Source organism: Phascolarctos cinereus, unplaced genomic scaffold (assembly GCF_003287225.1).
Source record: "Phascolarctos cinereus isolate Bilbo 61053 unplaced genomic scaffold, phaCin_HiC Scaffold_4;HRSCAF=312, whole genome shotgun sequence".
NCBI classification, from domain to species: domain Eukaryota; kingdom Metazoa; phylum Chordata; class Mammalia; order Diprotodontia; family Phascolarctidae; genus Phascolarctos; species Phascolarctos cinereus.
Genome location: NW_027555847.1, coordinates 515,417,606 through 515,432,525, shown reverse-complemented (window position 1 = coordinate 515,432,525; position 14,920 = coordinate 515,417,606). Strand labels below are relative to the sequence as shown.

General features: G+C 36.6%; 1 protein-coding gene across 4 annotated transcripts in view; it reads left to right on the top strand.

Annotated features, from left to right (window-relative positions):
• Window positions 1-14,920, top strand: part of PPP4R1 (protein phosphatase 4 regulatory subunit 1) — a 77,389-nt gene that overhangs the window by 49,727 nt on the left and 12,742 nt on the right. For 3 of the 4 annotated variants that reach the window (XM_078153518.1, XM_020985538.2, XM_020985542.2), the window contains exon 12: window positions 325-405. The exons of the other annotated variant lie outside the window; for it this stretch is intronic. In XM_078153518.1, the coding sequence (XP_078009644.1) occupies window positions 325-405 (81 nt within the window). The remainder of the gene's footprint in view (window positions 1-324; window positions 406-14,920) is intronic. 4 annotated transcript variants of the gene reach the window in all.

Sequence of the window (14,920 nt, the reverse complement as noted above, 5' to 3'; positions counted from 1 at the left end):
TATGGAAGTGTGGTAGAGAATAAAAATAAAAATAGCTAATATCTATGTACCACTTAGTAAGTGCCAGACAATGTGTTAAGCACTTTACATAAATATTATCTCATTTGATCCTCATAGCAACCCTGGGAGGTAGGTACTATTATTATTTCCATTTTACAGATAAAGTGACACACAGTGGTCTGAGTTCAGATTTTGAGTTTAGGTCTTCCATATTCCTAGCATTCTATTCACTGCACCACCTAGCTGCCCCAGTAATAATGTCAGACACAGAACCAAGGATTTTGAGGAAAACTAAGAACAACAAAAATGTTGTTTGTTTTTTAGCTATTTTGGGGGAAAAGGAAGGATCAAAGAAAGGACTGCTGCCTGGGATGGATGGGACACTGATAATTGATCCGAAAGAAGGTAGACCTGCTTAATTCTTACTATGTTTTTGTTTTTTCTGCCAAGGAAAATGACCTTTGTACTAGAAATGGCAGAACAAAAATGCCTAACAGGGAATTGATAATCAAGATAAGTAAGGAGATAGTTAAAGTTAACACCTCAGTGACCTTGAATGATTCAGGGCATTTGTTCCACATGAATCATATCCCCAAGTACTGAAAAAAATGGGTGGATGTGATTGCTGTGCTACTGTCAGTGGTATTTGAAAGATCATGGAAAATGGGAAAAAATATATCGTTAGACTGTAGAAGAACAAATGTAGTCTTGATCTTAGAAAATAGAAATGAAAATAGAATCCGCATACTAAAAGTCATCGTTCTTGACTTTGCTTCTTCAAAGTCATGAGTCATAAAAGAGATGGTTAGTGAGTATCTTAAAAAAGGAAGCAAGAGTAACAAAGAACCAACATAGCATCAAGGGCAGATCATGCCATACTAAATATATTTCTTTTTTTTGACAGGGTTGCTCAACTGGCAGGTCAATGGAGTATTATAAATATTAGTGTAATGTGGCAGCTTAAAAAAAAAGCCACTGCAGTTCTGGAGTACAGTAAGAGAGAGAGACATTCAGGAATAAGGGAGTGGTAATTCCTCAGTGCTCTTGTCAGACTGCATCCAGAGTATTGTTCAGTTCTGAGCAGCCTAATTTAGAGAAGGACATTGAAAAGCTGGAAAGTATTTAGGATGGGGAAGAGCCTTGGGTCTATGCTATATTTGGATTAGTTGAAAGAACTGGGTATATTTAGCTTGGAAAAAAAAGAACTTGGGAGGCTTGATGGATGTCTTCAAATATTTGAGGCATTGTCAATGTGGAAGACAGATTAGACTTGTTCTTTTTGATCCTGGGAGACAGAACCATAAGCAGTGGATGTGAATTGCAAAGAGGCATTTAGGCTTAATGGAAGGAAAAATTTCTTAACAGTGAGAGGTGTCAAAAAGTAGAATGTATTGTCATGGGAGGTAATGGTTTTCTGTTTATCAGAAGTCTTAAGGCAGAGGTTGTATGTTCTCCTTAGTTATAATAGTGGGGATTGAGTTGAACTAGATGGCTGCTGAGGTCTCTTCCAGCTTTGAAATTTTATAGATGATTCTAGAAACTTGTCTGTAAAAGTTAGAAGAGATTACTTTAAATCATAGTTAAAAAAAAAATCTCCACGTTGTTTTGGCGATTTCCACATGATACCGGTTTACTGTCAGATGGCAAAGAGGGATAGAGTTCTGGGCTTGGAGGCAGGAAGACCCAAGTTCAGCACTCACCTCTGATACTAGCTGGATGACCCCTAGACGAGTCCCTCAAGCTTTATATTTGAGGCAACTCCATGACACTTAGTACAAAAGTCACAGAGAGGTTGTGATTGACACAAAAATCATAGGTGCTTGGCATAGTCACATAATAGACCAGTTCAGAATTCATCAGAGAGAGACCTTATCATGGAATTTCCAAGCTGGAAGGGTTCTCAGAAACCATCTAGTTCAAACTATGTATCTAGAATAGAAACTTTTTTCCAGTACATCTAACAAGTAATTATGAAGCTTGAAGACTTTCAATGAAAGAACTGACACATGGTTTTTATCTTAATCGGCACCCATATTTTAATGGTAACTGCATCAGATTTTTAAAAATAGATTTTTAGTTTATTTCTTTTTGCCTTTACATCCTCTACTTCTCATAGTATATCTGAACCCTTTTCCCCTCCCAGAGAACCATCTTGTATAACAAGATAAAGGGGAGGAAATAGCAAATTAACCAGTATATAGAAAGAGTCTGACGTTATCCATGGTGTTTCAAAACCACATCCCCCCACCCTTTTGAAAAGAAGAGGAGGGAGGTACCTTTTTTAATATCTCTTTAGGGCCAGGCTTGGTCATAATAATTGCTCAGCATTCTGTTTTAGTGGTTTTGGTGCTGTTGTCTTATGCTCACTCTTTCCTTGCTTCTGCATATTTCATTTTGCCTCAGTTCATGTGACTTCCCATGCCTGTCCTTAGTATTTATACATACCATTTCTTTCAGCACAGTCATAGTCCACTATATTTGTGTGCCACAACTTGTTCAGCCATTCCCCAAGTGGTAGGTGTGGATTTTGTTTCCAGATCTTTGCTACTGCAAAAAGTGCTGCTCCAAATATTTTGGTGTATGTAGGGCTTCTGTTGTTATCATTGATTTTTACTAGGAGTAAATGCCTAGCAGAAGAATGAATCTCTTTATTATTGAGTCACTTTATTAGAATCCTTCCAAATTACACAGCAGACATTTTCAAAATGTGCACTTGAAAAACATTAAATATTGTACTTATTTGGTTTTCATTTACAGAGTATTTCTTAAGTTCTGCTAACTCTCATCAGGAAGCTGTGAAACGAACAATTGTTTCTAGAATATGCTTTCCAGTTTCTAGGATGCATCTTAATTGATATTCAGAGGAAAAATTATCTCTAAGAACAAACTATAAGTAAAATTTAACTAAGAGAGGATTAATAAAGTGAATATGCAATTTAAAATATTAAAAAACTAAATAGCCCAATATAAGTACACAAGAGGAAATTTTGAAAATTTAAGAAGTGATGAATTGGAAAACAAGATTGTAGAACTCAGAAATCTAAAAGCTGGTTTTAAGAGAATAAGAAAATTAATAAATCTTTAGATAACTTGATTTTTAAAAGGAAAATCCCATTAAACTTAAAAATCAGCAATTAAACTTACAACAGAAATGAAAAGAGTGATCAGAACCTACTGTAAAGTGTCTGCCAGCAAAACTAAAAATTCACAAGAAATACAGAATTTTCCACAAAAATACAAAATGCCCAAATTAACAATATCAAATAAAGACCTGAAATAATCCAGTCACAAAGAAATTGAACTAGCTGTAAAGGAACTACCCCCCTTACCTTCAAAAAAAACCAAAACCAAACCCAGAAACTTGTCCAGTTTGGCTTTATGGTATGATTTTTTTCAAGTTCTTAAAGAACAGTTCATACCCTTATCATAAATCATTCTCTCATAAATTATTCAAAAATTGAGAAAGACAACACTTTGTTAAACTTTCTTTATGAAATACAGCTTTAATTCTTAAATGAAGGAAGGGAAAAAAAAGACCAATAGTGTTAATTTATATAGATTAAAAAATTTAAATAAAATCCTAAAAAAAAGACCTAGGTCTTGCTGGATGGGTGAGTCACTTTACACTGAAGGTGGTGCCTGCAGCCAACCCTTTATGGATTGAGGGAAGCAACCTCTTCCATTCTCTCACCCACTTTCAGTGATATTGGGCAGTGCAGAAAAGCCTTCTAGAAACATCAAGCCAAAATGTTGGGGAATTAGGATCCTTAGCCATAAAACTCCTTTTGTGTCTCAGCTATGCCAGCATTTGGGATGAGAAAAGGGGGCAAGGTGTGTGTGTATATGTGTGTGTACACTCTCTACTGTAACCTAGCCACCAAATTTAATATTGAGTGCACCATTGGAGAAACCTAGTTTTTTAGCCCAGTGACAAACACATTAGCTTTGGATTTTCTCCCCTTCTCCCATTGCAGAAGCTGCTTTTTTCAGGGTCAGGAATTCTTTGCCAATCCCTCCTCAAGCCCTAAAGTCTGTTTTTCCTGACCTTCACTGGTTCCACAAATCTCTCGAGTGTCATGTGTAAGCAGTTGCTTGGGTTGTTCTATTTAATAAACTTGTCTAACTTTATGACTCATTTTTGCTTCAGTGAATGTTGTACTGAGGTATAGTAGTGGTAGTAAGTAATGAGTACTAGAGCTGAAAATCGTGGCCTCCTTTTTATCTCACTATGTAAAGCCAAGGGAGAGTTTAAGGGGAGAAATTCTTAATGCACATCAGTGTACTTCTATTCCCCATGGCCACTTGGAGTAAATATTTGATTATACTTTTACCTGTTTAGACCCATAAAATGATGTTGAAGCTACCATATTGACTTTGTGCAGGAATAGACACTACCAACCATCGTGCCAGGGATGCACCTCGTGATTAGGTTTTGCACTGAATTGTGATTTAAACAGAACTCTTTCTCAAGAGTTGTTCTCCTTTTCAAAAGGGGAGGGAGAGTTGTCGATATTCATTTCCTAGTTCAGAAAATGTAGTTGTGGCTGAGGTTGATGAGGGCAGCTACAATCAGCTGGAGGTTCTACCACCCATCAGCCTTACAAGGAAGGAGTTGAAACAAGCCTGGAAGGAGTGCCACCCATGAGCTTTTTTTCCCAAAAAAATAAATAAACAGGAAAAAAAACCCACATTCATGAATCTGCAAAGAGAGTTTAACACAAGAGGCTGGGGTGGGTGGGCAGGTGGGCAAGGGTTTGCAGAGTAACAACTTCTGTGTTGTAAATTACCTCATCTCAACATCTTGTATTGGAGCACATTTCTCAGCACTCCCTGCATCAGGAAATTGGATGCCAATACTTGAAAGTTCTGTTGGCAGTTACTTCTAAAGGTTTTTTAAAAACATTTTTTAACCTTTTTTGAAGTGCGCCCCCTCACCCTTTTTTTAGTTAAGTCAGAAAAAAAAATTCTTTGTTGTAATTGTATTGTAATTGATCTAACTAAAAACCTACCTGTGCTGGGAAGAAGTTGTGCCATGGAGGTCTTTAATTTTTTGTTAAGTTTATTTGTTTTGTGTGAGGCAGTCGGGGTTAAGTGACTTGCCAGGGTCACATAACTGGTGTGAAGGTCATATTTGAACTCAGGTCCTCATGACTCCAAGGCCTGTGTTCTAGCCACTGTACCACCTAGGTGACCCTAATTTTTTTTTTAATAAAAACATTTAAACAAAAACCTAGAGCAATTTATCAAAAAAATAAAATCATCCACTTTTCATCAAGTTTGATTTATACCTGGGTTGCAAGGATAGTTCAACCTTGGGAAAATGCTTAACATAATCATTTAAACTAATAACATCCCATACCAATACATTTTAGAAAGATTTTTCTATAAGAAATGGAGATTCCACAGTCTTCCTTGGTGTAATATACTTAAGTAAAATATATGCAGAACATTAAGTTCTTCCTGCTGTAATTTCAGTTTGTCATTTTGAGGGACTGTGCTTCACTTTTTCTGATAACCTACTCTGAGAACAATGTTTTCTTTTCCCATTATTCAGCTTGTTTAAAGTCACAGTGCATTTTTAAGCTTTTAAAGTTTAAACACCTATTAAATTGAGACCTATTATCACTTCCCTTTTCAAATTTTAGAGATGTCATTTTGTAGAAGAATGAATAAGGTCGTATTGAATGTTGAACTGATTGAAACTTGACAAAAAACAGTCATTCCAAGTAAAAACATTATATTTTGGTGCTGGTGGGTGGTAGAGGTTGCTGAATTAGAATTATCAGAAGTTGAGGCTGTGTCCTTTGCAGATTGTTTTGTTGTAACTGCTGGTTTTACATAAACTTTAAGTCATTTGTAACTCACAAATACTTTTTCCTCTCTGTCTTTGTGAGGCTAGTATACACATGCAATCATTTTTGCCTCAAATGGTTTCTGCCTTATTCAGATGGAAATATTTTAAGACATAGACCGTCTCCTTGGTTGATCTTTGACTACGCAGTTGATAAATACTGCTTCAAAGAAGGTTTTTCATGTCATCCATGTACTATACTAAACTGGTAATGATCACTTAGCAAGGAACCTAATTGAAAAGGTGTTTCTTGTTCAAGATTTCTCTTTACCACTATGCTCTTCCCAACCCTCCATATAGATCTAGTTGGAATTCTAATTGGGAAGTATTTTCTGTCATGGTATATGCTTTCCAGAGAAATGTTGCTACAGAGCTATAGTAAAAGAATAATTTAGTTCTAATCATTAAATCCTCCCTTTCCTAGTAGCAGTGATATCATTTTAGTGGAAAAAAAATGCAGAAATGTCTCATGACGTCCACAATGAGGTGTTCTTGTCATGACATATCTTTCCTTAGTTGATATTAGAAACAGTTCCAACCAGGTGAGGAAGAAAATGAAACCATAAATGAAGAAGAGAGAAGTTACAGAGGATAGATGCAAATACAGATTCTTCTTTCAAACTTGGTAAAGCAAATTGGAAACCTCACTAATGTTTTGGACAGTCATCTGGAAACCCTGCCAATTAAAATACCTCCTTTGATGCAGGACTGAGTAATTCATTTCTACTCACCTTGTATTTGGTAGGACCTACACTACTGTACTAGGTGATCCTAAGAGAGAAAGTTTAGATAAGTTATGATATGTACACAAACTAGAATACAGAAGTACAGAAATATATCATTTATAATAAGAAACTACATTGCTAAGGAAAGTATTAGAAGATTTTTACATTTAAATGACAAGAAGTATTCACCAAATTTTTTTCACCAAGTACCAGTTCATCTTGCTCACAGAGGGCTGTGGTCTCAATCCTAATTGATCGGTCTTTATGATATAGACAATTGAGATTCTGTGTGTGTGTGTGTGTGTGTGTAGTCTACACAACAAGGAGGGTTTTGCAGAATCAGAAAGCTTCCATGTTGCTTCCATATAGTCATGCAGGGGCCTCTGCCGAGTGTCTTTGGGGTCAAGAAAGATACACATTTACTAGAATTTTTACGCCAGCCAAGGAAACCCAAAATATGTAGACTTTGCTGCTTTTAACCTTTATACAGTACCTTATCTTCTACTCCATGCCATAAAGGGAAATAAAGGCTGAACTTGATCCATTTTCAGGTCTTCCTGACTACCAGGTCCAACACTATACATAGTACAACCAATAAAATATTGGACCTGCTTAGGAGTGATATTTTAAACAAACAAAAAATTATTCTTATCTGTACTCATACTTTTTATCATTATTATTATTATTCCTAAATAAATATACTGGGAATACTCTGTTCAGCTGATGGAATCAGGGAAGAGCGACTAGCACAATAAGAGGGATGGATAGGCTACTCTTTAAAGGACACATCTAAAAGGTTCGGACTGTATAGCTTGGGAAGCCAACAACTGGAAAGGGATTGATTATAAGATTTCAATCTAGAAGGACTCTTAGAGATTATATTACAGATGAGGAAACTGAATTGTTTTGCCCAAGATCACACAGGTAATGAGTAGCAGAGGTGGGATTCAAACCACTATCCTCCAATTCCAACGTTCTTTCCATTGTACCATGTTGCCTGCAGATGTACCTACAATGTAGTCAGGATAACTGGATATCCACCATCTGAGCACCCACCTACAAGATGTGTTTTCTTTGCAAAGCACAGGTCCTTGCATATAGTCTTTGCCAGTTCTTACTCCATTAACTAGTACTTAGCTGTGAAAGAATATTCTGTGGCTGAGCTCCAAAGCACTCAGAATGTCCTCCACCTCAGCCATACCTAACCAGGCAACAAAATCCTACAAGACAGGGGCATATATTGGAAATGATGAACAGGGGAGAAACCCTTTTAAGTGTGTGATCAGGTATGCTCATCTACCCCTGTCTCCTCTCTAATCAAGCCAAGGAGCTGCTGGTTACCTGGTTCTTTACAATAGCATGATCACTGGGTGAGTGCATTGCACTTAACCCTCCAAGCTTCATAAACTCTATTTTTCCATACTCCTCTAGCCTGTCAGTCATTAAGTAATTATTAAGTGCTTACTTTGTGCCTGGAAGTTTGCTTAAGACATGGAGATAAAACTGAAAAGCAAAATCACTGCCCCTGCCCCCAAGGAATTCACATTCTAATGTGAATTATAAATAACTAGGTACTTATAAAAGATATATGTAGAGTAGGTGGGAAGTTATCTCAGAAGAGAAGACACTAGTAATAGAGGGATCAGGAAGGAAGCTAACAATGCAAAGGCACTGAGATAGGAAGAGTGTTGAATAAGGAACAACAAATAGGTCTGTGTAGCGGGGTCATTGACTGGTGGTTGGTGGAGGTGTTAAGCATAAGAAAACTAAAAATGGGTCAGATTAGAAAGTTTTGCATTCCAGAGAATATAAATATTGGATATTGGAATGTTGGATCCTAGAGATAATAGGGGGAGACACTGTAGTATATAGGAGAGTTATGGTTAGACCTGCAATTGAGGAAAATCACTGGTAGCTGAACAAAGGAGGGATTGGAGTAGTCTAGGACAGGAGATCAGCAAACTATAGGGACTGGATTTTACTTGTTTTTGTGCCACTGGCAAGCTAAGAATGTTTTTTACATTTTTAATTGAAGCTTTTTTGTGTTTAGAAATGTAAACAAACATTTTTAGCTTGGGGAGAGAGGGGAAGGGACTGCAGTTGGTCAGTTCCCCTGAAGGTTGAGAAGCAATGAGGACTTAATCTAGGGGTGGTGGCTGTGTGAGTAGAAAGGAAAGGATACGTTCAAGATACGGCACGCAAGCTCAGACAGTAAAATTTGGCAACAGTTTGGATATGTCTAATGATAGCAGAGTAAGAAGTCAAAAAATATAATACCAAGTTTGTAAAGGCTGGGACTAGAAAGAATGGTAGTGCTTTTGACTGCAATAGGGGAGTTTGAAGATTTGAGGAAAATATGAGTTCTGTTTTTGGACATGCTGAGTTTGAGGTACCTACAGGACATCCTTTTCAAGATGTCCAAGAGGCTTCAGCTCAGGAGGGAGACTGGGGCTAGATAAATAGATCTGGAATTCATCCACATAGAGGTGATACTTGAACCCATGGGAGCTGACAAGATCAAAAAAAGAAGACAACCCTGGATAGAGCCTTGGGGGACTCTCAGAGTTGATGATTACAATTAGTATGATATCCAACAAAAGACAACAGAGGAAGGGTTAGAAAAGTAGGAAGAGAAGTAAGAGAGAGTATCCAAGAGGTAAAGTTTAATCTGTGGTGTCACATGCTGAGGAAAATTCAGTAAGGATGAGGATTGAGATAAAGTCATTAGTGTTAGTAATTAAGAGATCATTGATAACTTTAGAGAGAGCAGTTTCTGTTGAATGATGTTTAGAAGCCAGATCCCAGAAAGTTTAGAAAAGAGAGAAGAGGAAGTAACTAGTGTAAATAACTTTCTCAACTATGTTACCTGAGAAAGAGAGGAGAGCTACAGTTACAGGATCAAATGAGGATTTTTTAAGGATGAGGAAGACATGGATATGAAGGGAATGAAGGAAATAAGCATTTATTTAGCATCTACTGTGTGCTAGGCACTGTGCTAAAAACTACTACAAATATTATCTCATTTTAACCTCACAACAACTCTGAGAGGTAGATGCTATTATTATTCCAATTTTACAGTTGAGAAAACTGAGGCAGACAGGAATAAGTGGCATGCCCAGGGCAATACAGTCAGTATAGGACAGCTAGGTGGCACAGTGGATAGAGTGCTGGGCCTGAAGTCAGGAAGACCTGAGTTCAATTATGAATCAGACACTTATAGTGTATGACCCTGGGCAAGTCACTTAACCTGTCTCCCCTTGAAATCCCACCCCAATGAGACAAAAATAAGTTAAGGAGCTCAGAAGTAGAAAGAAGTTAGACTTTTAAAAATTATATCTTGCGTTGACACTTGAGAATCAGAAACAAGTATTTTTAAGGTAAAGGTTTTTGATCCTACTTTTTACAACATGCACAAAGTTTTGTAGAACCAGGCAACTTATTAAACCTGTAAAGACTATTCAAGGGGCAACTAGGTGGCACATTGGATAGAGCACTGACCTTGGAGTCAGGAGGACTTGAGTTCAAATCTGGCCTCAGACTGAACACTTGATACTTACTAGCTGTGTGACCCTGGGCAAGTCACTTAACCCCAACTGCCTAAAAATTTTTAAAAAAATTAATGATAATAATAAAAACTATCCAGCCTTCCAATTTCTACATAAAATTGAGAAACTTAATAAATATGGAAATTAAAATCATAAAAACTTCAGGTGCTGGAAGGAAACTCAGAGATCACCTCATCCAGCCCCCTCATTTTATAGATTAGGAGACTTGAGACTCAAAGAGGTTTAATGATTTATCCAAGAGTACAAAGAGAAAGGAATTGGCAGTGAAACCCAGCCAGTTTTTCTGATTTGAAGCCCTTTTTTTTCTCTTATGAGACTCTAAATGCATTCAAAAATAAGGTTCTTGTGAGTAAGAATATTATCTAAAATAAAAAGCAGTCTAAAAAATTAAAAGTATAGGATATTCAGCGACAAAAAATAAACAGCATGATTTGAAATGTAGTTCATTTCATTTGAAAAACAAACCTCCCCCATAAAATTCTTCTGATATATAACGGTTACAGGACCCTAAAGAAATTACCAGACCTGTCAATGCCTTAAATACCTGTTGAAGAGTAAGTTGCAGAGCAAGTGCTGATTGATTTACACTGGTAGAAGAATTTCCTCATCAGTAGTTGCTTATATCAAGGAAATTATAGGAATTTTCTTGTACTAGTGAAATTAAAAAAGAACAAATCCACAGAAAATAGCTTTTAAAAATGTTCTCACAATAGTCCTATGAGACAGGCAGTGTAAATATGAACATGCTCATTTTGTAGAAGAAATTGAAGCCTACAGAGTTTAAGTGATCTGATTAGGACCGTACAGCTAAGTGTCAAAGCTGAGCAATGAATTCAGGTATTATAATTCTAAAACCAGTGCTCTATCCACTATACCATGAATATTAAAATCAGGTTCATTTGTTTCTTCAAATATGGGGTAAATAGCAGTTTGTAACTGTAGTCTATGCCATGAGGCTTAGGGCAAATAAAACCATGCTAGTATGTGCATACTAGGAAACCAGCCATACAAAGAGGACATAAAATTTCGTCCAAAAATTTCAGTGAGTATGCTGATTAAAAAGATTTGAGACATAATTTCTGGGTTACTTAATAATTTTATTAGTAAGGCCAGCAGGTTATTAATAAAAAGATGGTCATTTGGCAGTCTTTCTCAGACCAAAGAGGATCTTCACAGTTTATATACCCTCAGTTATTCAGTGAGGGGCTGAGAGTGACCTTGGACGGAGAAATTATCTCTATTCAGACCATTCCAGCCTTGCCCTGTCTAGACAAAAAGATCTGTCTCCACCCAAGCTTGAGTAGAACACAGTGGGCTTCCTTATTTTGGATTAAATTCCTTCTAAGGTTTGGACCAAAAGAGAATTAATGCAGTCTCCTTATCAGTAATGTCCTGAAGAAGACAACTTTGTAAAAATCAGTACTTTGAAAAAAGGGGAGAGCTCTGAATTTCCCAAAGATATTGGTTATTAAAAATCATTTCTCATATGGGAAAAGATTCCTCTTTGCTTACTCTTTGGTGATCCCAGAGGTTCATAAAAAATAGAAATAAGGTGGAAAAAGAAGGGCAGGTTGCTGTGATTCGTCATTGATAAAGGAGTCAATAGTGGATGTCTGCAATTTTTCCCCAGCAGATAGAATAGTTCTTATTCCATAAATTATTGTATCCTGTATCCAGAAGTTCCTGTACTTTCTAACATTTTTATTTGAAATTCCACATTTAAACAATGTTTTTCAGACATCTAGACAAAATAAATTATGAAGAAAAATACAGAATACTTGCCTGGCCATCCACCCTAACATACAAGCCTACCTCCTTGTTAAATATTTAATTTTCTTGATGAGATAGCAAGTGAGGAATAATAAGTCTTGGGAGTTTAGGCCTTAAAGCTGGAAGGAACCTCAGAACTCATCTTGTCTAATCCTGTAGCTAATATCACTTCAGATATTAGTTTTTCTCAACATTTACAAAAAACAGCATTGTTTTATAGGCATCTTAAATTCAACATTTCCAAAACAATTCGCTTTTCTATGTGCTATTATTTATCCCCACATCCCTTCCCTTCCTAACTTCCATGTATTGAAATCATCCTTCATTTACTCAGGTTCTCGGCCCCATAGTTTTTATCTTTCATATCCAGTCAGTTGCCAAGGCTTATTCTACCTCCTTCATAGCAGCTCTTATCTCTCCCCATTTCTCAACTTAAAAGGACTACTACCCTAGTTCAGGACAAGTACAGCAATCTCCTAATTGTCCTCTCTGTAATTCAGACTCTTTCCTTAACAATCCACCTAGCAGCTAAATTTGATAGCCCTGAAACACAGACTACTCAAGAAAGAAGTTTAAGGGGCTCCTCTAATTGACTCAAAGATAAAAATAGAAATTCCTTTGTTTTAAAGCCCATCACAGTCACTCTAGCCTGTTGCCTATTATTCTAGGCTGATTATACATTATTTTCTACACCCTTCCATTCCCTTTCCCCCTTACACTGTGTCCTAGCCTAACTGGCAAGCTTACTGTTCATATATTATTACATTCCCTGTCCCAGATGTGTGCCTTTGCACAGTCTTTCTCTCCCCTCCCCCACTTCCCATACCTAGAATCTATACCTATCCTGCTCTCCCAGTTACTAATGCCTTTATCCCTGGGAATTACTTTATATTGATTATATTAGTAAACCTGTTTAGCTGTTCCTTTTGCTGCCTTTTGTCAGATAGTATAGAAATTCCTTGAGGGCAGTGACTATTTCATTTTTGTATCAGTATCCCCAGTTCCTTGGCACAATGCTTGTGGGATGGATGAGTGGATGAAACTTGAGTTTCCCTTAATCTGATAATAATCTGGTATGTTCCATTGCTTTTGGAAGAATAGGGTGTATTATAATTTTGGGTACAAAAAAAAGTGTGAGTACCGAGTAAGACTATCACAAGGTTGTCTGAATTTATTTTTCCCTCATTTACCATCGGTACTGGAAACTAAGATAGGATAACTTAGCTTTCAGCAACAAGTAAAGATTTTAATAATAGCTGTTTCTAAGTGCAAAGATTCTAAAATTCAAAAGATACTTTACATACATTTTCTCATTTGAAGATAGGGTATGTACTTCATCTTCTTTCCCAAGAATTAAAGTTTTGGGGTGTTTTGCTCAAGTCAGCTCATTCTCACTGGTTCTAGTTTTCCAGAAAATAATGGAATGAAACTGATAAGTGATGGTCCTTTGTGGACGTCTTCTACATACCTATACCTTCAAGGAATCAAGGTTCTAGGTGAACTACTACAGTTTTTTCATAGCTGTTGACCAACACTTTAGGGAAAGTGCCTCATTTTGTAAAATGTTCACTTGCTTCCATTGAAAAGGTAACACCTTGACACTTCCTATATTGTGATATGGGGAAATTCACCCAAGAGAAAAGGAAAAGGTCATAGAATAAGCTAGGGGAAAAAAATTGCTACTAATATTACCCCAAAGGAAGTATGGCTGATCACAATGTCTTTCCCAGAAATGTCTGGAATATTAAATTTAATCATTTTAAAATGTATATATGGTGAGGCAGCTAGGTGGCGCAGTGATAGAGCCGTGGCCCTGGAGTCAGGAGGACCTGAGTTCAAGTCGGGCCTCAGGCACTTGACACTTACCAGCTGTGTGACCATGGGCAAGTCACTTAACTCCATTGCCTAGTCAAAAAACCAAACAGCTGTATATATTATGACATTCGACTTTACCCTAAACATCTCTGTTATGGATTGTGTGGAATAATTGATAGAACATTAGGCTTGGAGACAAAAAGACTTGGGTTTGAAGTCTGCCTCCTTGAGTTAGCAGTCTGACCATAAGCAAGTCACTTAACTGCTCTGAGCTTCAGTTTTCTTATCTTTGAAATAAGAATAATAGTTCCTGTAGTAATCTAATTGCTTGTTAAAAGCAGTTGGTTGGTTGGTTGATTGATTCAAATTCAGTAAGAGATTTTACAACCCTTTAGTACTCTTAATCAGTGTCAGCTGTCATTATTGTTGATTTTCTTCTCAAAGTACTTTATTAAAATTGAGGAAAAAATAACTGAATTAAAGAGAAAGTGATTAATGGAAAAGTATCTCAGACATCTAAATAGTCTTGAATTTTAAGAATTATTTATGCAAATATGTAGCATAGATAGAGATGTTTGTCATAATAAAGAACTCTTCTCCAGTTCAGATGGCAACCTATCTGTAAGAATAGATAAGTCCCAGAGAACTTCCTGAGACACTTGGAGGCTTTAGTGACTTGCCCAGGATCACATAGCTGTCAACTGCCAAAGGCATGATATGAACATAAATCTTGCTGACTAGGACTCAAATATCTATTGTACCAAAAGACTCTAAGAATGAAAATTTACTTGTCAAAAATGTTGTAGGATTCTTAAATGTCACCCTCAGACTTTGTTAGTTAAATTAGCCAGTGCTATGTTTGTATCATGTTTTACTCAATATAAGATGAAGCATATATATATATATAGCAAACGTACCTTCATTTTTAAGTACACAAAACTTACACATCTCTTCTGCAGAATAGAATGGCAAATGTGTGTCTTAAAAAGGCAACCACTGAATGCCTTTATCTCTATCCTGTTGTAGAGTTTATAGGTTTGGGGTTAGGTTTTTTTTTCCTTTAAACATATTTAAGGAATGAAATTTGGAAATTAACTGAAAATGTTTATTCAGACACTGTATTGGGTATTTTTATAGTAGAATGGAAAAGCTCCTATAAAATTCTCTGCATCATTTTTCTCAGAAATAAGATT